Below are 22,645 nucleotides of genomic sequence, written 5' to 3'. Positions count from 1 at the left end.
TTACTTGGGATGAGTAAGAGGGGGATATACTACTGACTTTAAAATGGATAAATGTCTGTTTTTCTACCCTCCACTTCATATGTCCATTCTGGTGACTGTTGACCACCAGTTCTTTTTGATGAGTTACAGTAGAAAAATGGAATAGAACAATTCTACGGTTTTAAGTACGTATAGTCGAAAGTGCGATGAGATAGGGAAAGCAAGTATCAAGTAAAGGAATGCAATTTTTGATTGAGAACTCGGGAGAACAGCTGATCTGCACTTCAGCTGCTCGGAGAACCTCATATAAACAATCCTATCTAAATGGGGGGCAAGGAAAATGGAGCCATAAAAGGGAAAATGGGCAACGACATAAACCACCAAGTAACTAAGAGCCGCGTCGACCGTTATCTGTAGGAACACAGCGTCATAACAATCTGAAATATACATGGGAATCTTGGTGGGAAAAGGGAACCCTAAGCCTGAGCACGCCGTTTTGATGCCGAATGCTAGAGTTCACATGCAATGTATCACTGGCAGTCGATAGCCATAGGAAAGGGAGGGACATGAAAATAGGGCCGTGAAACATGGTAAGTAAAAGGGCAAGGGAAGGGGAAGGGAAAGAAAAGAGTATGGATGTTGCCACGGGTCTCTTTAGGCAAATCCGAAATATTCGCTGCCTGCCGTCATGGCGGTGTAAAGACATTTACGTAATGCTTCGTAACTCTCATACTCAGGCAAGTCGAGCTCTAATACAAAAGGATGGGTTAGTATATTGGCATATTGTAACGCAATAGGGTTGGGGTCGTAACTTACGGTTAAAACACGTGTGTGAACTTGGAAGACGATCCTTGTTTCCATAGTCACGATGGATGTTGAATTTGCTGAATCCATTCATACCCTCAAGTTCTCTGAAGCCGTTTAGCGGCACTTTGCTTGTACCAGTGACAAATTGAAGCAACTTGGCTCGTTCTTCTTTGTCGAATGACCGAACAGCGCGCCAGAACCATTGAATCTGTGGGGACGATGCGGAGTAGTTGTGATACTCAGTGTTGTTCTTCCAGTCGCCAACATCAATTTCAGGCAAGCCGGATATAAGAAGTTCCAGCTCTTGTTCATTGAATATCGAGATAAGATCCGCTGGTATTATATCATGGAATCCGCGGAGGAAGTGGTCCAATTGCTCTTTGACGGAACCAGTCAGCCGATGTTCTACAACATGCTGCACGTATTCCTCCTTGTTCTCTTCGGTAACGGGAATGTTTCGGCCATTTTCTACCAAGTCAATGACTCGGGTTTCACCGAAATCTTCAACCTCAACCGAAAAGTTCTCGGTCAAAATGTCGGTGATATCGTTTTCTAGCATCCAGAGGAGTGACTTGTAGTAGTCGAGGTCGAGAGTTTCCATGTCTTTGATAGATACCGACTTGCCAAGGATCCGCTTGTAGACGGCCCTGCTAAAGTGGCAATCCAAGACTCTGCCTTCATACAAAGCTTTGCCAATGATGCGTCCGATAAACTTGAAGAACATCAGATGCTCTTGGTTGACTCCACTGAGGCGATTGGGGTGGAATGTGGTGCGATCAGATGCGACTGGAATAAACAAAGCGTAATCTGGGTTGAACATTCCTCTTGCAAGGACTTGGAACCACTCCCTACTTACACCACCAGCGTCGACACCTTCTTCGCCATGGAATCGGATACTTAATTTGCCATATTTCATCTCGTCTGCGGTCTTGAAGTATAACGACTTGAAGGAATCAAGGAACACCTGGTCACGACGAACAGATAGCTGCAATGGTGGATGAGGATGTCGAGCCTCGGTACCCCGTGAGTGTATTCTGCGGTTGAAGTAGTTACGTTTGTTGTCAAACTCCAGGACTTTCGGGTTCTTAACTAGGAGTGAGAATGTGCCGCTCATAAGGCGGGGGTTTTGTCGTACAAGCTCGTTGAGAATCTTCCTATGGTCCTCCGTAAAGTTGAAGAATAAGCCCTCCATGCCGGAATCAGGAGGTGGACTCGAAACAGCAAAGTCGCGGACTTGCTTAGGGAAGAGAGGGACATCTTTCAGCGTGGTATTTTTGCATACTACCATGAGAGATTCGATAAGGGGTAGTAGGGTAGTTGCCACGTTGAGCATAGTTTCTTTCCGTTGGACTGCGTGAAGGCAATCGCTCAACTTTGTCCATAGTGGGCCAAATGTCACACTCTCATAGAGGACTTTGAGCGTATTTGCCTTCTCAGAGGCTTCAGCTTCCGACATTTTCTCCTTGTCCCCTCGACTGGGGTCAAATAGATAGTCAAGCGCTGTCAAAACACGCAACAATTTGGCTTGGTCAGAACTGGCGGGTGAGAATTTTGCGAGAGCCATGCCTTGTACATCGGTGCCAGTCTCAGCGTTCGTAATGTGGGGGATAAGCTCGTCCAGATCAACTAATATCGATTTGCTCAAAGTCTGCGCCTGACCAACTAACTCTTTTCCAATGATTTCTTTTGCACCTGGTATCGATGACAGGTTGTTAATGGTTGATAGAGTCTCCCTGAAAGTCCTACCATTGCACTCGCGAGCAGAAAGGATATGAACTACAAGTCGGAGGTTGTATTCTGGAACCACCGGCGGGTCAATTGTGCGAGTTTTCTTTTGCTTTCGGTCGTCTCTAGCTGCTTTCTCGCCCGCACCGTCGTCGCCCTCTTTCTGCTCCTGGTGAGCTGCACTATCAGAAGCCAAAGCAGTTGAATCCGCCATTGTGGTATCTGATTGAGTCGTGGGGTGGTTTGCTGAGGCGTAACCTGTAGCCTGCGGCTGAGGCTCATTGGCACCTTGTCCTGATTCATTTTCAAGTTTGGCCTCGGCTACCTTATTCTCCGAATCATCTTGCTTGTCCGCATCCTTTCTGAGTAAAATGGTTAGCGGATGGGTAATGCTGCTAAGCAAGCCGGATAATTGTTCCATGCAATTTGGGCTGTCTAAGATTGCCTTTCGGTCAAGTAAAGACAGGAGAGAATTGAGAGCAAACTTGTTCGCTCTATTTTCTTTGGTCTTTCCTTTGCGTAGAGCCTTCATCTTGAGGGCAGAGACAGCTTCATGCTCGGTAAGGAAGAACCACGGAATATGAGGGTTATACTGGGTTAGGAACGAAAGAGCGCCCAAGCACTGTTGAATGACAATCAAAGGAGTCACATCATGGTTTGCCCCTGGTACTGGTAGCGACAGAGTCCGCTTCAATGGCTGAGGTGTTCTCTGTGAGGTGGGTGTTTTTGCGCGCAACGACAAATGAGCGAAGCTTCTCTCCACAGCCGAGATATCGGCACTGCCATCTTGGAGGATCAATAGTAGAAGGCTAATCACTTCAGACCTATTCTGGCGGTTCTGGCAAACATTGTGGAGGATATCATTCAGATGATGTCGAGCATTGCCTTGCAGCGGCATAAACATCAATCGAAGCAAAGTGGCCACGCCAGCTTTATCCACCACTTGGACAATCTGTCGACGTTGAGGTTTCTTTGTCTCCTGGTCTTGACGAGAAGATCCAGCGCCTGGATGAGCGTCTAAGACACCAGGGTCGCCGAATCGTGGAAGTCTTCGGCCGCCTGTCAGCGCACGAGCTTCTGTCACGAATTCTGGGCCAAGTGAAGCCAATATGTCATCTGGCTGATCGGCTAAAACGGTTTGTCGTAGAGATGGCTCGAGAGTAGCTATAAAGCTGGCGGGATCCATATCCTCCGCATGGGGGGCTCCATTAGCCGCAGCTTGGCGACGGGCACTTTCCCGTTCACGACGACGACGATCAGCTGCCTCTTGTTGTAGGAGCTCCTCTCGAATCTCTGCTGGTAATGCTTCCAAGAATTCTGGATTGATTTCGCTCGGCTCTTCGCCTGCCACGGCCGCTTGAGAGCGCTGTTCCGCGAGTTGCTGTAGGATGACTTCCTCTCGCATTTCTTCCGGAAGTGCCTCGAGATATTCTGGATCGATCTCCATACCTGTGATATCAAGTTGGCGGCCTCGAATAGTAGTGTGAACTCTTTGAGCTGGTTCAGATGGGCCGGCTTCGGAAGCCTCTGCAGGTTGTGTAGTCTCGCCAGTTGCATCAGTAGGCTGTACATCTTCCATGGGCTCAGCATGGCTCGCCTCTGCATTTTCTTCGGCACGTCGTTCTTCCTCCAATTTCCTTGCGGCCTCTTCCTCTTCCTCTTTTCGCTTCTTTTCCTTTTCGGCTTCTTCTCGTGCGATGCGTTCTTGCTTTTCACGCTCAATCTTTTCTTCCTCAAGGCGTTTTCGTTCCTCTTCTAGTTTCTTTTGTCGCTGTTTATCTTCCTCAATGGCTGGAGGTACTAATAGTTTGAGGATGGATTGCACAACCCTCTGGGCCTTTTCCATGTAGAGGTTGTTGAAGTGGAGGCGAGCCTCTTCCTGCCAGCGGTTGAGAGTAGAGCCAGTTGGGAAAGCAACAGCTTGAGCTGGATCATCGCGAGAACGCGGAGCGACCACTGGTGCCCTTCCTAGGCCGAAAAGATCTTGAAGACGCCCAGGAAGAACGGAGCCACGGTCCAGGTGAAGATGGAATCCATCAGGTCTGGATACAATGCCAAAATCCGGCCCTCCTTGACCAATTGCTTGCATAATTGCATTCATGAAAGTTACCGGGCTGTCAATTGATAAAAGCCTACCATGGCTATTTGGATCCATTGCGGTTACCCAGTCGCTAAACGCCTCTGCATTGGGACCTCGTCTTTGAGCTGGCTGTTCATGCGCACGATCATTCCGTCGTAAAAGAGGGTTTACGCCATCATCGTTCCTAGGTGGCGCAATTTGGGTTCGATGCGATCGGTAGTCGGGTACTGGTATGATACCTTGTCGGCTTGCCATTTGGCCAGGGAAGAAGTTCCATGATGGAATGTTTCGTGAAGGAATACGATTCTGGGCTGAAACAGGCTCATCCCAGCTCCAAGGTGAGTTGGAAAGGTCACCATCATCATCTGGAGTAGTGAGTGGTCAGCGCTATAATGGAATTTGAAGCCGAATCAACTTACTGTCATATTCATGATACATTCCTTGATCCTCATCAAACTCATCGACTTCATCTTCAAGTTCATCGACTTCCTCATCTTCATCTATAAATCATTAGCTAGATGCGGGTTATGCTATGGAAAATAAAACATACCTTCTTCTTCGTTTAAGTCATCTTCTATAAAATCTTCCCCAAGGTCCCTCATCCCGTGGTCCATTTCACGGTCTAACCGCTCAACAGAAGCGCCCGTCTCTTCCAGGACTCTCAAAAGGTTCTCTAGATGAGGTTGACCAGGACGATTATGCTCTCCTTGGGCCATGCCCCCTCCAAGTTCGATTTCAAGTTGGTTCATCATCGCTAACTCGTCATCTGCCTCCTCGGAGCCTTCTTCACTCTCCCACTCATCCTCCCCATCCTGGAGACTATTGTTGTCATTATCCCCAGTAATCTCACCTGCAACTATTCTCTCGTCTAAGTGCGATGATCCTTCATCGTCCTCGTCCTCGTCATCATCCTCGTCGTCCTCCTCGTCATCATCTTCATCGTCATCATCCTCAGAATCGCCGTCGATCAGAACCTCGATGTCCATTGGAGCATCACCGGGAAGGCCTTCCATCGGACCTCGTCCATCCATGTCCTCTTCGTCTTCATCACTAACGACTTCACCATCATTCTCTGGCATTTCTTCTTCATATTCCATTTCTTCATCAAATTCGTCATCGTACATTTCCTCATCCTCTTCATCCTCTTCGCTAGAAGTCTCCTCTTCGTGTGGTTCGAACATGCCCAAAGTGGAATGACGGAAAAGGTCGGGAGTCTCCTCTCTTGATGATGAAAACTCAGAGACCGAGCTTGCTGACGATATTTCATCAGTATCGCTTTGGCTCGGCTTAGCCTCAATAGATCCGCTTTCGCTTAGAAGGACTGCAGTTTGAGAGAGCTTGTTAAGAGGGCGTAAAATATATTTCACGACGCGCTTGGATGACGGGAAATTCAAGTCGATGTCCGCGACAGAGGCGGTGAAAGCATTGATGAAGTTCTTCTCAAACATTGTCTTTGCAATTTGACGGGTAGCAGACGATGAACGTGGCGATCCATCAGGGCTGGCACCACCGCTAAGCATCTTATCGAAAAGGTCTGCCAAGCACATCAGACGTGCATACTTAGAATCAAGAGGTTCCCGAGATGCACTGGCATCCTTGTAGGACTTCAAAGCATGCTCTAAGACAAATCTTCGAACAAAGAGAAGATCGAACTCGATTTCATCCTCTTGGCCAGGAACCGACCTCCGACCGCCGTATTCAATTGTCTTCGTGCATAAAGCGATTATAACCTTCATCGCCCAGCTAGATGTGTTTCCTCGTTTCTTGAACGCAATTGACTCGTCATGCTCCATGGTCCCGATTGGAATGAGGCAATGAAGTAGATAATTCAAAATTCCAGATCGAGGTTTAGATGGTGTCATGGCCAAGGGGTCTGCCTTGCGCGAAAAGTTGATGAACTCCACCTTCGTACGATTATACGATGACAAGAGTTCCGTAAGGCAGTGAAGGAGGAAACATCTGTAAACATAGATAGGGTGCTCTTCGGCTTTGAATTGAGGTTTTTCTGCCTTCTTTGAGGGTGCATCACGGTTCACGTTCGTTTGTGGGGTGGAAGAATCCTCACCAGCAGTCATTTCAACATCCTCAGGTTTATTAGCGGGCTTCTCGACAGGTGGAGCGGGTGGAGCAGGAGGAAGCTCTTTATCATCTACATCTCTATAGGAAAGTAGTTCGGATAGAAGATAGTGAACTACACCGTCAGGATGCTCAACGATCGGGGTCTTCAGCTCTTTGTGTTTCTCTTTGCTTTCTTTTGGCTCCTGATGATCGGGCTCCTTTGCAGATGGCGGAGATTGTGCTCCTTCAGGCTTGGTTTCATCCGATTTATTACCCTCCTCCGATACCTGTGGCTCATCGTTCTTCTTAAGGTTCTTCAAGACAAGTGTCTGCGGCCGCTGGTTCGAATCATATCTTGCGAGTTTCAAAAGCTCGTTTGTAACCTCCACAAAGAGCTGGGGAGCCCGTATGACCAGATGGCTGTACTGCCGCACGAAGTTTGTGGTGTCTGTTTGGCGAGAAGGCCGAGAATCGAAGCTTGAAATGATGTCGTTCCTTATGATTTGACGGATAGTCTCTTCATCCTCAACAATATGCCTGATTATAAGCATAAATGAGTTTTGCAACTTTTCGTTGGATGGGTTACTCAGTTGTTTTATCATAACAAACAAGCGTTGTAGATTCCTCCTTTCTCCAAGTCGCATGGCGAGCGCACGCTCCCTAGTGAGCATAACTAAAACTCTTGCAACTGACAAAGCGAGAGACTCATCTTTACCAATTCGTGGTAAAACATCCAAGAGGGCCTCGAATAACTGAGTTTTGCCTTCCAGAGGAACAATAGGCTCTCCCAGCTCGGCAATATCGGAATCTTCCGGGGTATCTGCATTTGGTGGGTTCCATTGGATCGCGCGAGGGGATGCATCCTCTGCAAGGATTCTTTCTAGAATCAGCAGAATTTGACCAATCCACGGACAAGACTCCTCTGTTGGTTTATCTGAAGTAGCGGGCGGGACCTTGACGAAACCAAGCAACACGTAGAAGTTATCCTGGAGAGGCTCAAGGGTCGATTCATAAAATTGCGGGTCTTGAAGGAGCAAGGCCAGAAGGCTTGCATGAGCGGCTATCTTCTTTCCACCAGACAAAAAGCTCTCATCCATCTGAAGAGAGGCTAAAAAGTGTAGCAGTGTCTCACCAATCTCTCTCCTGAAGTTGAACGGGTTGTCAACTTTAGATGCGGAGCTGATAAGATCAGCTAGGTCAAAAGTAACATCATGATGGGCATTTAGAACTTCCAAACATCGCTCAATTAAGTTGGAGCGTAGGTTATCTCGCTCTTTGTCCAAATCGTCAACGGTCACCACTTCTCGCTTCTTGGGTGGCGCGGTAGGTGTAGCTTCACCTGCCTGGTCTTCGGAACCTGGGGATTTAGTTGGGCCCTGGGGTCTAGCAATATCAGCACCTAAGGTTGGCGACACTTCAGAGGCATCACCACCTTGTGTTTCCATAGCTTCGGTAGCTTCTGCATGTATCTCCGCTAGGATCGATGCAATTGGATCACCTAATCTCTGGGCGTCGGGTCGCACAGAGGAACCTTGGCCGGCTTCAGAACCAACAAAACTTCCAAAGAGTTGATCACCCCGGGAAGTAGTGCTCGGTTTCGCTGCAGCAGCTTCCGCGTCACACTTGGGAATGGGGTTTCTCGGTGGAACACGAACGCCTTTTTGTGCGTTACAGTACTCTTCAGCGGCCGTGGAGGAGTTGTGACATCGGTACAAGGCTTCTCGAGCAAGAGATTCGTCGTGCCCCTTCTCGACCAAGTAAGCAAGGCGGTCACGTTGAATTGAAAACACCCTGGGAGTACCCGATGGAGGGTTAGGTATGTTGTCGCCACGGCGGTAGGCATTAGTCTCGTGTTCTGCCTCAAGTACCAAACGGAGGATTTCAATTAGCGACTTGACAATGGAACTTGAAGCTGTTTCAACGAAATCCGATGTCCACATCCCTTTCACTAATGGCAAAGCTTCCATTCGAAGTTCGACTAGGAATTGCTGAGGAAGGAAGAAATCTGCGCGTTCCCTATCACGGTCGTTACTAGCCATAGCCAGGGTTTGAGCGGAATCCAGGATATATCGTGCAGACGTCATCTCGGAAAAGAAGGTCAATATTATCTTGATTCCACCATACGCTGATGCGAGGCGAGCGGGCCGGTCTGGCGAAGGAGGAGATGTCTGCGCCAACGGAGCCAGAGCCTTGACTTCTTGGAAGAAAATATCAGCCAGCTCTTTCATTTTCTGAATACCATTCTGCTTCTTGAAAGCAACAAGAATCATGGTGAGACAGTGCGAATGAGCACGTTCGGTAGCTGGTAAGAAGATGTTAGAGATGTTTAATAAATACGTTAGAGCTTAGGGTGTGAATCTTACAATCAAATAGTAACCGTGAAAATGAGGACAGAATCACGATGAGGTAGGAGAACCGATCCTTTGTAACCGCGCATTCATTTGGCCCCTTCAATTCTAGCTGCTGGATAACCATAGATGCAATCGCACCGGCGACCATAGCTGCTTTCTGCCGTTGGTAGGTGTCCACACGTCGCTTACCGACGAGCCCACGGCCAAGCGCGTGAAGGAACCCAGTGATACATGTCGGGAGAGAACCTAATAACCAGCGAAGGGTCTTAACGTTTTTCACCGCTGCCCCTTTATCTAATTGCGTAGAAGTTGGGTTGTCTAATTTGGCATGGCGTCTAGATCGTCCACCTTGAGGGGCCGAGGGTATGTCCCCAGCTTGTGACTCTACAGCTGCGTCACCAATTTCAGATACCCCACCGTCGATCGTGTTAACAGGTGGTGTTTCTTGTCCATCACTAACCATGTCAAGGCCTGTAAACCCTGGGAGAGTTGTAAGTTCATTCCATGACTCCGGCATGTCCTTCTGTAGCAATATCTCTTCCCAGACACAAGCGGCATGCAAGCGGCCCAGGCGTTCAGCAACCAGTGCATATTCATCAGAGAGGTTTACTTGGTGGAATGGTAGTGGTTGTTGTGTTGGACGTGTAGGGTATATCGGTGGGGTGTAGACTTCGCGAAGGATATGTGTCAGAGTTCCAACTGCAACAAGGTGTTTGACATAATATGTCCCCTTAGACCGTACTGCCAAAGCTTCAGGGCTCGATGCTGTCTCAGGTGAAGCGCTTGTCAAAGCGGAGAAAAAGCCTGTTGCGCCAGGACCCTCTGACCAGAAAGGTTCTAGTTTGTCCAGAGCAGCTAGGGTGCGGCTGAGGAGAGGCGGGAGTACAAGGTGTGGCTTCGTCTCTGCCATGAGGTGAACGACCTGCGACAATTGGTGGTTCGCCTCGTTGCTATGGAAGCTAAACGGGAGAGATTGAAGGACGGCAAAATCAAGGACATATTCTACTCCACCGTTCTCTATAAAATTGGCGCAAATAGTCTGGTTCTCAAAGAATGCGCCCAAGAATTTTAACACGGGGAAGATGTAGCCTGAAACAGCAAGGCCATGCTCATCAACGTCCTTGGTGGTCCATTTGCTAACATCTGGCTCTCCAAATAGTTCTCGATAGGTCGTACTGCTGTTACCTAAGCTTGGGACAGATGAGTTTGGCCAGTGGTCTTCGCTCGCGGAGAAGTCAGCGCAAAGATCACCGATAGCAGTAGAGGAACCACCAGAAATGGATTCCTTCCCATCTTGATCCTCAACCCAAAGCTTAGCTCCGAGTCCACATTCCCATGCCTTGTACTTGCCTAGTAAGCCTACTCGAGCAACCATTCGTAGAACCGAGCTCATGACCGACGCCTTCAGGGCTGGATGATGTCTAACTAGTTCGTCGAATGAATTTCCTAGGAGTCGAAGCAGGTTCGAGTCACTTTTCATACATTTCACATGTGCAGGGCTTTCGAAGATATCGAAGAATCTTTCCAGGGCATCTGAGGATTGGAATAGTTCGAGACCAGTAGAATTCAAGCATATAGCTCCAAATGCGAGCGGTATACCGACGATAGCTTCCGTGGAAGCCAAAATTCCATCTGAACCCTTGCGCTCAGGGGCTTTCGAGAGGTGATCGAGGAGGCGCTGGTTGTCAGTAGAAGCTGCTGCAGGGTTGAATAGATTTTGCGGTTTGGGAGGCTGCTTGTTCTCCTCGGTCGATTCATCCGGTACTTCAAGTGGTTGGCACATAACAGCCTCGAGGAAGCTCTTGCTAAGTCCCGCTTCGGCGATTACAGCGTAACTTGTCGGCTCATTGTGAATAAAATGACTCATGATGTTTATAGAGCCGCTCCAGACGTGCGAGCCAAACGTCTTCGCATTTTCAATGACGAGGCGGAGTGCATTTAGTAGAGGCGGGGAGTCGATGAGGTTTCGGATTAAACGTTCAAAGCCACCACTATTATGCTGCATTACGTGATTGACAAACTTGAACAACCATCGGATGGCCTGTTGTTGAAAGTAGGGAATGGAATAATCGGTGGAAGGCGTCTTGTACTCCTCGGAGATACCTTTACCTTCGCCTACCATCTCGAAGGCGGATTTTGTCTCGGCTGCAATAAGGCCGGAAATAGCGTCGAAGCCCTTGGCTGTAGCCAAAGTTGCCAGAGCATCCCGGACTGAATGGACGAAGTTGTCGAGGAATTCCAAAACTCTAGGGTACACCCTTCGAGCCTTTTCAGTTCGGAGATTCAACATGTCAACGAACATAGGGATCAAACCAGCTGAAACCAACGTTTCTGGAGCTCGAGCGCCAGAGCTAGGCAGGGTCCGAAGAAGTCCAAAGAGGGCATCACGCCAATCGTCTCCGTCAGTGTCATCGCCTGAGTCATCTTCGGATGCAAGTTCATTGACGGTTTTCCGAACCAAGAACATCAGGATCCCATGGTTAACATTTAAATTCAGTGCTGCACAGACATCTGCGGATCGGGCCTTGTGCTTAGCTAGGGCATCTAAGCATATTAATGCAAATGACTGATTTAATGTAGACGCGCTGATGTCTCCGGCAACCCCGAGGTGTACGAATTCAGAAAGTTGATACGCCAACTGAAGACGTTTTGGTTCGTCGGAATCTTGTTGGAGGATTTTCTGCTGAAATATAGCTTCAGGGTAGATGTACGCTAAGTTCGTAAGCGCAAGGAGTCTAATTCCAAGCAGTTGTCTTCTAGTCTCTGGTGATATAGCGAGTGCAGCCGCTATGCGAAGGCGGTTCAGCAGGTCGTATGTTGAATCTTTCGGCAGCTCGCTTAAATTCTCCTTCAAAAGCTCTTCGGTACTAGTAGATAAAACTTTAGAACTTGGAATGTCTAATACTCTCATCCCTCTTGCGGCCTCTTGTCTCGCGGCCGGAGATTGCGTCATAGGCGTTGGAGAGTCGTCAACGCTGGATCCATGATGCAACCTCGAGCTTTGATACTCGGGAGGCCTCGATCGTGACGGCGTTGGTGTCATTAAAACTTGTGACACATTGAATGTGCTACTCGAGGGTTCTGCTGCAGCATCGCGTGGGTAATAGGAAAACCGAATGTTACCCCAGTCTTTCCATTCAGCGGTGCCAATTTCCGCTGCTGGTGAGATATCCGTCATACTAATTTTATCTGACGGCACCTTGGTCAACGAAATCAAGTCGTTGGCATTGCATTTATCGCCAGGAGTAGCACTAGTCCGTCCGACTACCTCTTTTCCTTTCTCCAACGACGTTCCTTCGGTAGTTTCTATAAAGTTTACCGGGCGAGGGAAGGGCGCCGCCAGTTTCTGAACACGTTCCAACTCAATATTATAATGCGTAGCCAATAGGCTCTGGTGGAAATGGGTGCTGCTGGTTGATCGCTGACGGAAATAGTATCGTTGTGCCAGACACAGAGAAAGTCGCAAGGTGCACTGAATAAGACTGAGCGAGGTTGTGTTCAAGAAAGCGTTCAGGCGCTCACTGCTGCTAAACAAGCTGCGGTTTCCACATTTCTCTAGCAGGAGTCGCGAAAAGTCCAGGATTGACTCGACCAACTCTCTATCTCCTTCAGGTCCGAGTCCGAGCTGATCTAGCTTCTGTTCACATTCCTGCTCGGTGGACGCCAGACGCGTAGAGACACTATCTTCAACGAGAACATGTCTGCCGAAAGGCATCAACTGTGGTCCTTCGTCAAGTCCATACTTCGTTACAACGCGCGCCAGCAACTCATCAAATCGATTCAGGGCGCCAATCCAGTGGTAGAGATCACCCCGCGGAAAGGGCCACTGACGCGGAAATGTCGCGAGGTACGACGGCAGTTCGGCGACGGGTATCTCAATAGCTTTCTTGGAAAACTGAGCTACCGCTGGCGACTAAATCAGGGTAAGATATCAGGTTAGCGCCGACACGGATGAGGCGGCTATCAGGGAATAGTGCTCAGACGACTTACAATCGTAGCCTCATGCTTGGAGCTAGCCACCTTCTCAATTCTCCCCATGATGATGGCGTGCCGTACCGGCAACCATGTGAAGGAAAAAAAGCTATCAAGAGTCGGATGAGCTCAGGCTGGGTGAGGTTCAACAAATTCGGAGTCCTATCACTAGGGTGTATGAGCGTCCCGGAAGTGTCTTAGATGATAAGATACGAAGCTTCCCGAGCTATTAGGTTCGATAAACGTATACTGGGTCTCCTTTATTGCTTGAGTAAAGGTAAAAGGACTCAGGGATGAGGGTGCGGATATGGCAGGATGGTGGTGATGATGTAGTGTGTGGTGATGGATGATGTGAGGTGGGTTAGGTCGAAGTAGGTTGCTTGACACAACAGATACGAGTTTTGAGGCAAAGGACAGGAGGACGAGTGCAGGTCGTCGCCCTAGCGCTTTGAATACAAGCTTCTGTTATGATGTACTTCGTGACTGTGGTGGGAGGTGTCGAAAATTTGGTGTTGTTCGCAGTATCATGGGAGTGAGAGAGCAAGACTCAAAATAATTGCCATATGCCTTAATAAGCAATAGGTCGACTAGTCTCTGGAGCTTTGGCCTTTGCCCGCTTTCCTGCCAAGACCCAGCCGGAGCGGGCCTACTCTCCGCCGATCTACCTCAGCGAGTGAATATAAGATGTTAAGATGTATGTAATCCCCCAGATTAATATTATCAAAATTCAAACTGCCTAGTTCTATTACGCGGTGGGCCCTCCTTGTCATACAAAGAGCCGTTAAACCTATATACATATGGGAAATTCCTGTCGTTCAGTCATGTTCATCGTTTACCTCTTGGCCGTTGAGCTGTCTCGGATAGGCGGCAAGTCTCCGTCCCATCGCACTTTCATCGAGGAAGGGAAAGGTAAATATCGACTTTGGTCTTCGGGCATGTACAACGTCAGACCTTCGTGAACGGAGACCTTCTTAAGCTCGCCCTGCGGACCTGGCGTGCGTCGGAGGTTTTCAAGCTTGTCAATCACCTTCAACATCGTGGTCAGGGATAGATTGCATAGATCAAAACCGAGACACTTGTGAGGGCCGTATCCGAAGTGGATATAAGATCCCAAGTCTCGAGTGAGGTCAACTTCGGTAGGGTTTGGGAACACCGTTGGATCCATAGATGCAGTCACCTGGAATATATATTAGATGATCTGGTTGGTTATTAAATCGCGAACAGTGAGTAGAAATGGCTTACCAAGTTACACATTGTACGCTGACCAGGCCTCAAATGCAAAACTTTGTCTCCGTCTTGAATTTTTGTCTCCTTGGTGACATCGCGGTACAGAGCCACCACGGAACGCATCCTTGCGCCTTCCAGGACACTGTATTGGAGTTAGCATATGTTCAATACGAAATATTACTATGAACAGGCACACTCACTATCGAAGGAGGACATCGTCAGCCTCTGGCGTATCAAGCTTTGACAGGCGATGGATCTCAGGAAGATGCATCGAGCCATCGTCAGAGAGGTAGTAATCTAGACACTGAGAAAAGAGTTGTCCTTGGTTTGCTACCATCCCACCCGCAGTTGGCAGAACATGTGTCCAGACAATATCTTGAGGAGGGAGACCTGTATCAAGTAACCGCTCGATCATATGGATACCATAGTCAGCTAAGACATTATCATGTCTATCGATCCTGTCAATCAGTGGGGCCAGGAATCCAGTCCTACTAATAAGCTCAACGTTCGTCAGCACAAGGCGGCCGAGCTTCTGTGTTTCTGCTCGTGACTTATCGAGGAGAGCGAAGCTTTTGGCCGGGTCAACGTTGAAGAAAATAGACGTAAATACCAGGGCCATGACGTTGTAGAGCTCTTTCTCGGTATAGACACCTCGCGGGTTCTCCTCCGTCTTCAGAGGTAGAGAGAATACTGCGGCGCAGAAATGGACATGGACCATATTAATAACATCACGAACAATGTCTACCTGGTTAATGGTGCCGGCTAGCTTGTATGCTTTGCTGTGAAGTAGCTTCAGCGTCGTTTCCTTGTAGAAAGTCATGACTTCCTCGCGCCAGCGATCGATATACAGAGCACCATGCATCAATTTCCTAGATGCTGCATTGGCAGGACGGTCCCCTGAAAGCATAAAGTCCCTACCGTATGGGCGGCCATCACGCTTCATCAAGAACTCAATCGTTTCACCCCATGTCACTTTAAAGTCGTGTTTGTTGCCTAGGATCTTCCGACAGGCGGAGTGAGAGGAGATTGGTATTGGCAGAGGGACTTCTCGTGGCTTGTCCCAAGAGTATTTCCGTGCAATCCCCAAGTGAGAGAGTATTTTCAGATTTTCTGCTGGGGTAACCAAGGGGAAGTGGGCGTAGACGGAGTTGGTTTTAAAATGACGAGGAAAAGCGCGGAGAATGAGTTTGTAAAAGACTTGTCCCTTGTTAACGTTGACGTCATAGTTGCATTCGTTTAGTCCCCAGTTGGTGAGGGATCTTGGGGTATAGTCGACCGTATAGAATCGGTCTCCTCGAACCAACGCGACTGCATCAGATAGGATGGCACGAGAGATGGTGAAATTTGTGCAAAGACCACTCCCAGGGACGACCACTTCTTTCGTCTGCTCGACTACCACGCCAGGGTAAAGTTCGACATTATCAGGGTGGTCGTAGAGGTGTCTTAGTTGGTCAGCAATGTATGGGTCAGAGTTGATGTCGTCAAACGTCTCATGGGGCTTCAGGTGGAAATGCTTCCTAAACTCGTTGAGAGAGGATAAGTTCCATGATCTAGCCTGTATTATACCCAGTATTTCGACTTGTTTCAGAATTCTTGGAACCCCCTTTGCGCCAAATGCTCCGGCACAATCTTCAATTCGCTCGGTCAGCATCTGGACAAGTTCGTCGTCGTCGAATAACCCATCTGGGCCACGCTTAAGACCTCCTAGGCCACGATCTTGAGGGTCTGCTGGAAGGGTGGCGCTCCACGCTGCCAAAACCCGAAGAAATTCTTCCATCGGGATTTTTTCCGGGTCTCTGCCAGGGAATAGCCTCTTGAACATATTTTCAGTCCACTCTGCGTCACGCTCTGAAAGGCAAGAATGCCATCTATAGATGAGATTAAATTCTGCCGAAATTTGATTTCCGGTCGCAGAGGCAACAGTTGTACCCAGGAAGGGTTTCGCATGCTCTGATCGAGGGTCTAGGCTCCAGTCACTATCAATGCGGTTGATGTTTAGGATAGTTCGCACGTAGTCCTTGAGAATGCAATTAATATACAATCCACAGGTAATGAGACGACCGGTCTGGAAAAGATCATTGTCATATTTTGCATACTCTGCCTCATTCCCCTTCCGTGGTTTGGAAAATCTACCGCCTTCGTTGATGCTAGCCAGGTTTTGAACCACATGGTTATGGAATCGATTAAACATCACGAGCAGGAGTCCACTTCCAGGAGGGAGGCCATGGACACGTCTCTCGGTGAAGCTATCGGGCTTCAGTTTTCCATCTTTGAATGTTCGTATACTATCTTGCTCTTCTTGGTTTGTTCCGTACAAGGGTGAGAGGTCAAGGTAAGACGACGTATTTGAAATTGTGTGGTCTTTTGAGTCCGTCTTGAATAGATCTTGAATCGATATGAGCTATATCCATGACAAGTAGGAAAATTATTCCATGGGACATACCGTGAACAATAATCGTGGCGAGATAGAACAGCATACTCGAGATTTGACTTGGATGCGGTTCAAATCTCTCTCGAGCCATGAGGGAGTCAAAGAGGACCCCTGGGTCAGGAAGGTTGATTGGTTGAATTGATCTAGGTTGCACCGACCTTGCGTATCTCATCCCAGCGGCACCGACATCCGGGCGCCATATGTTCTATGCTAATGTCAGTTGCTGTACTCTGTACCATGAATGAAAGGGGTTGAGGGGGGTGGGGCAGTCCGTGATTGTGCATACGTTATTAGAACCATCTGCAGTTCGATACATATACTCAGAGCCAAGTTGCCTGTGAGGACCGTTAGTAGCTGCTGCACAGATGAACCTTGAAAAGCAGATGCGTACGAGATAGGTGGGTGCTGCAAATCGTTCCACAGCTGAGCTAGGAGGTCTCCTGTCAGTGCCATCCCATTTCTGGACGTACTGGGGAGGGATGATGCGAGCTATTTTCGGATTTAGATATAAACGTACACTAACTTCGGGGTCTGGTAGCTTACTTGGATAACCCTTTCCATGATATAACGCTTATCGTCGATCAGCTCGCCTGTGGCGGCTATTTTGGCCATTTCCGCCAGTGTGCCAGCATCCCCGAGCTTCATGTGTGCAAGGTCATCTAATACACCGGTCTTTGCTACCTTTGGAAGATATGTGCCATCTCCCGACGCAGTAGGCAGAGGGCGCAGGGAAGCACTGATAGCTTCACCGACATCTGCGACGCCTTGCCCGATCTCCTCTCGAAGATTCAAGTGGCCGCCGACTTCCCCCATCATGGAAGCGTGCTTGAAGGGCCCTCGGGCCAAACAGGTATAGGTAATTAGGTTTTGAGATGAAGAAGAGTAGGGTAGTATCAATAATAGGTGGATTTAGGAAGGGAGGCCTAATAATATGAACATCAAAATAATAATAATATAGGATGCAAAGGGAGAAATTCCAGCCGGTAAAAGAGAAGTTCTACCGCGATCTTATACCTGGAGGTCAATGTCCATCCGTCGAATATCTCGATTAAGCCGCAAGCACCAAGTACCTGGAAGGAAGATCCCGTGGACTTGAACTTAAAAAGAAAGTGTAAATGACTGCGGCTAGCTCGCACGCCGGCCCTCCATCTTGTTCGTAGGAAGGCCAGCCAGTGCTTCCCACTGCCCTATCTGGGTCGAGAGTAAAGGTGGCAGAGGTGACGATGATTGCTTTTGCACGCTAGAGTCGTTCTGACTAACTAGCATATCTCCTCTCCCTGGTTCGGCTCTCGGAACAAACATCTACAAAAGATGATACGGGTGAAAACTAGTACAAATGTTTGTTGAACATGGCAAAAGCAAAATGGAGCAACAGCATCCACAAGCTTTGATGGGCCGATGTCTGTATCGGATAGACTGGGTATGTCTAGTAATTGTGTGTTGAGCCGTGCGCTAGAGTCTCGTATGCATGTCCGTCACCCATGCTGCCAAGCTGGGAACAGACCTACTGGAAAACCGTGTAGAAGAACTCTGAGATCCATATTTGCGGGTTAACGAAGATGAAATGGATCTTCCATGGTCTCCTGTACACCCCGTACTCCGTAATGCAACAACAAGCTGCCTTGTTGGAGAGCAGGGCTGTCGTGAACGGAAGTAGATATCAAATCTTGAGGGCAACTATATAATCCCTGTCTAGAGGAGTATCAGCGAACTGGTTGACAGCGAGTAGGATCCCGGTAACAGCTTCACGAGCGCGCGAACACGCGTAAATCACTTCCGCCAGCCCAAGATCGTGATCTCTGGTAAACGAGCAACGCCCCGGAAGCTGAATGCGCGAGTTAGAGGTACCATTTCTTCCGTCAAGTTAACTAATCAGCGGCCAATCACGCAGCTTTAACCGATCGCGAGACAACTGCAAAGCTAAGCATGACCATCCAGACAAAGAGATGACCGGCAATCCTGACCCCGAGGTGCATTTCCGTGTTTCACGGAATAATAAAAAAGAACGGACGCACAAGAATAGATCAAGCAGAGATAAGGATGAACGCGAGGAGAAGACAAAAAAAGAAGAAACGAACTGCCTAAAGGGGAAGCACAGCGAACCAAACCCGCCAAGATATGGCTTATGTCATCATTGGCTAAGCTTATAGAAACATGTTTCAGCGAAGGATTTAGATGGCAAGCGGTAGAGGTGAAGGAGGGGTTACTCAGTGGCATATTCGATACCTTAACCAGCGAGTTATCAAGAACTCAGAGTAAAACATAGGATGCCAAACGTAGGATGCCCTCAATGTCCACCTCCATAGAGTAGAGTCACGTGATATACCGAGGTCCTTTTGTTTACATAAGCAAGGTGTTCCTTGCAACTTTTTGCAACTTCGCGATTGTTGAACACACAAGGAGAAGCTGGAACATCCTGCAACCTACCGTATCCGCTGCAATATCTACCGGCAAACGGGGAAATTGAATACAGGATGGCGACACAAAGCATCTCACTGGAGATCAAGCCCAGAGGTAAGCTCAGTATCCCGTATTTGGCCCCGCTCAACAATGTTTACCACCATCCTCTCCTCCCTGCTCCTAATATCAAGTATAAACCCGCTAACCTCTCCTTCTTGCTTTCCACCCATAGGCAAGCCCATATCAAAACTCCCCGAAACGATCTCAATTGGATCCCAAGAAAGCATTGAGACGCTGTATTCCACGATTTCCAAGCAAGCCCGCTTCCCAGTAAATCGGCTTAGGATCACCAAAGGCAGTGACGGCAGTCTTCTGAAGAACGATGCCGGCATTACTGTTTCCAGTACTGGGGTTAGAAACCAGAGTGTTATCTATGTGAAAGACCTGGGTCCGTTGGCTGCCTCCATGCATGGGACGTCCCAAAATTCAGATGCTAATCCGGGTGACATGAGCAGGACCGCAGATTGGATGGCGAACAGTCTTCATTATCGAATACCTAGGCCCCCTCCTTATTCATCCATTAGTCCTCTACGTACTCCGACCATACCTATACGGAGGCTCTAAACCACTACCCCCTCCTTCCGATCTACAAGCCTTAACCTGCGCCCTGCTTACTCTCCACTTCATCAAGCGCGAATTGGAGACCATTTTTGTCCACCGATTCAGTGTTTCGACAATGCCATTCACCTATGTTTTCCGGAACAGTGCTCATTACTGGCTCCTGGGTGGTGTGAACCTCGCATACTGGGTGTTCTCCCCTTCATCGCCAACCGCCACCTCCAACCCGAATCCTGCCCTCCTATATCCAGGCCTTGCACTATTTGTAGTGGGTCAGCTGTCCAACCTGTCCGTTCATATCACACTGAGGAATCTCAGGAAGCCGGGTAGCACGGAGCGCGTGATACCTACTGGCTTTGGATTTGACTGGGTGACGTGTCCGAACTATCTGTTCGAGGTTATGGCCTGGGTTGGGGTATACCTTGTTAGTGGTCTGAACTGGAGTGTCCTACTCTTCCTCGCTGTCGGAGCCGGTACTATGATGAAATGGGCTAGCCAGAAGGAACAGAGATACCGCCGCGAGTTTGGCGACAAGTACAAGAGAAAACGCTTTGTCATGTTTCCCGGGCTGTGGTAATCCGGGAAACATACCGTAAACCGGTCCAGTTTTATTCATTTCCCTTGAGAATCCTACTGGTAATTTTGTCGGCCTAGACAACACCTGCTGCGTTTTGCTTATCTCTTTACAGAGAACGGAGCGTGCAACCTATACATCTACAACTCCCGGCGTCTGTGAAACCACGAGTCTGGGCTGCTCCCATTCCAATGCAACACGACGACCAGGAGGGACGTTTTAGGCTTACTTGATCATCATCGCGCCCTAGGCCCTAGTTGCATAAAAACCTGCTATTTTTAATACTATTATTCTTAAAACTCCACTTGTCGGACCGATCCGCTTCGTTCCCCGTCCCAAATCTACATTAAGCCGCAGCCCGGTTCGCAACTGCACGATGATCTAGGGACAGCACCTGCTAGATGATCTTAATGTCGAATTCGTAGTCAAATGATCCGTTCGTCCGAGGGAGCGGGTGCTGTGGGAGGATAGTGACTATCACTGTCGATCCTGAATCATCAATCATGCCACTAACTAAAAGATCCAATGGCCTAAAGAGTCTAGTTCATCAAGCATCTCTTCAGCTTGATATGCATTTGTTGCTTGTAGATAAAAGATAAAATGGAACTAGAGTAAGCGTTCCAATTTTTAAACACATAAAAGCATATAACAAGAAAACGTAAGAGGCAAAAAAGACGTCTATCTCATCCAAAGCTACCGGCCGGCAGGCAAGCTTCCGAACATAACCATACTGTTACATCAAGCCGAGAAACGGGGGGAGGGGGGGGGGGAGGGGAGGGAAATAACAAAGGCGTAATTATATAGAAAAAAAAGAACCGATCCGAAGAAGAACAATAATAAAGATGGAAGACAAATGTCAAATATACGCTCATTAATGCAAATTACCACGGCTGTCTTACCCATTCTATACATGGGCATGATTCTTCGCCCACTTGTTCCAGTATGGTTCCATTTCCCTCTCGCAGTTTCGTGTAGCAGTAGTTTCACATCCGCTTAAACGAACGATGAAATCACCTTCTGTATACAGCCCATTTGATCCCGGGTTTGGAGCTTCATGGGAATAAGCGCTGATCATCTTCTGAGGAATGAGGGCGAGCTTCGCCAGAATGGTTGGGTGCCATTGTACGATATGATCCTGCGTAGAAATATTAGCACTTCTAGATAGTCCATGGCATTTCCGCCCACATGTAGGTTAAAGGGTATAAATTCAGAGCAAAATGAGTAATAGGGGTTGAGAAATGTGACGAGTGCAATAGCCTGTAGTATTTCACTTACCAGCGCATGATTTTCGGCCTTTGCAAAGTTATAACTCCTATAGAGAGGATCAAACCACGCGTCCAGGAAGTAGTTAGCCCAATCACCTTTCTTGATGATGAAGCTCCCTGGGCTCAAGTTCTCTGCGTCTTGAGTGATAACTAAATCGACGTCTTGAGCAGAAAGATGAGTGAACGTCTTTATGACACTGTCTGGCGGAACGACAGGAGCGTCCTTAATCATGAGTGACTCTAGCTTCGACTTTTCTAGAACGTGGGAGGTAAGGGATATAGTTGGGTCCATGATGACCGCGTGGGGTGAGAGGTGGAAGAAGTATTTGCTGCCAGGATGCACTGTCATCGCATGTCGTACGGCTGGAACAAGAGCCCAACTTCGAGGAACTATGCTTCCTGACGGCAGGTTCATGACGGGAAGATACTCCGTGGTGCGAGCGAAGAAGTTGACGTATCCTATATATAGCCTCCTTGTTAGCATGTCTCAATTTACTCCAACATCGTAGAACAAGCAATTAACATTAACGAGACTCCAATAATAGACGGTAAATACCATGACGCTTCGCATAATCCTCCCTGTTTTGCTTTATCCGCTGTATATAGGTGTCGCTGAAAAAGTCCGTATCTAGGACTGTGACGATAACAACAGGGGGACCATCCGTTACAGGGGTATCGACTGAGGAGCCCGACGAGAAAACGTGAAAAAGGAGGAATAGGATCGAGACAACGATACAACTAATGACCGCACATGATTTTAGCTGTCGCCGTCGGAGGGATGATGGTGAGGATCGTGAATAAATAGGTGGACGGGACGTCTTTCGTGGTGGCACTGCGAATTGCATCTTAGACAGGGCGGACACTTCTCCCAGCGCTTTCGGTGCCGGGAGACCAACGATATAGATCCTCCTTTTGTTCTCAACGGTTCATACCCGGTCCTTCACAGAACTCCGTAAAACACTTGCGCTGTCGTTGAATTTCTTGAATCTCGTCGAATCCCCGAAAAGGGCTGAAGAGCTGGAACACGAAATGCGGCTCGGGGAGACGTTAATCCGGCGTTCCTTTTGCTGCTGAACCTGCTCAGGGGAGATATACGTTAAACAGCCGTACGACAGCATGCGGAGGAATAGCCTGTAGCTAGATCATACGATGCGGTGC

General features: G+C 48.4%; 4 protein-coding genes across 4 annotated transcripts; 1 reads left to right on the top strand and 3 right to left on the bottom strand.

The window, feature by feature from the left end:
- Window positions 1–633: 633 nt before the first annotated feature.
- Window positions 634–13,038, bottom strand: GIQ15_04101 (DNA binding protein URE-B1; the record flags this gene model as incomplete). The annotated part of the gene is made up of 6 exons (XM_033551518.1): window positions 634–728; window positions 1,177–4,956; window positions 5,011–5,091; window positions 5,142–8,951; window positions 9,013–12,913; window positions 12,991–13,038. 6 exons carry the CDS (start codon window positions 13,036–13,038, stop codon window positions 634–636), a joined length of 11,715 nt encoding a protein of 3,904 aa, XP_033405248.1.
- A 766-nt stretch (window positions 13,039–13,804) lies between these two features.
- On the bottom strand, window positions 13,805–17,446 carry GIQ15_04100 (fatty acid oxygenase; the record flags this gene model as incomplete). Its single annotated transcript, XM_033551517.1, has 7 exons — window positions 13,805–14,149; window positions 14,215–14,341; window positions 14,400–16,584; window positions 16,643–16,835; window positions 16,917–16,965; window positions 17,022–17,119; window positions 17,174–17,446. 7 exons carry the CDS (start codon window positions 17,444–17,446, stop codon window positions 13,805–13,807), a joined length of 3,270 nt encoding a protein of 1,089 aa, XP_033405247.1.
- Window positions 17,447–19,180: 1,734 nt separating this feature from the next.
- On the top strand, window positions 19,181–20,225 carry GIQ15_04099 (synaptic glycoprotein SC2; the record flags this gene model as incomplete). The annotated part of the gene is made up of 2 exons (XM_033551516.1): window positions 19,181–19,478; window positions 19,546–20,225. The coding sequence occupies 2 exons, from the start codon at window positions 19,181–19,183 to the stop codon at window positions 20,223–20,225; spliced, it is 978 nt and encodes a 325-aa protein (XP_033405246.1).
- A 901-nt stretch (window positions 20,226–21,126) lies between these two features.
- Window positions 21,127–21,779, bottom strand: GIQ15_04098 (uncharacterized protein; the record flags this gene model as incomplete). The annotated part of the gene is made up of 2 exons (XM_033551515.1): window positions 21,127–21,357; window positions 21,498–21,779. The coding sequence occupies 2 exons, from the start codon at window positions 21,777–21,779 to the stop codon at window positions 21,127–21,129; spliced, it is 513 nt and encodes a 170-aa protein (XP_033405245.1).
- Between the last annotated feature and the right edge of the window lie 866 nt (window positions 21,780–22,645).

The sequence above is a fragment of the Arthroderma uncinatum genome (genome assembly GCF_011692745.1).
Source record: "Arthroderma uncinatum strain CBS 119779 chromosome Unknown scaffold3, whole genome shotgun sequence".
In the NCBI taxonomy this organism is placed as follows: Eukaryota; Fungi; Ascomycota; class Eurotiomycetes; order Onygenales; family Arthrodermataceae; genus Arthroderma; species Arthroderma uncinatum.
The sequence above is the reverse complement of the archived record's forward strand: the minus strand, read 5'-3'. Positions and strand labels throughout refer to the sequence as shown.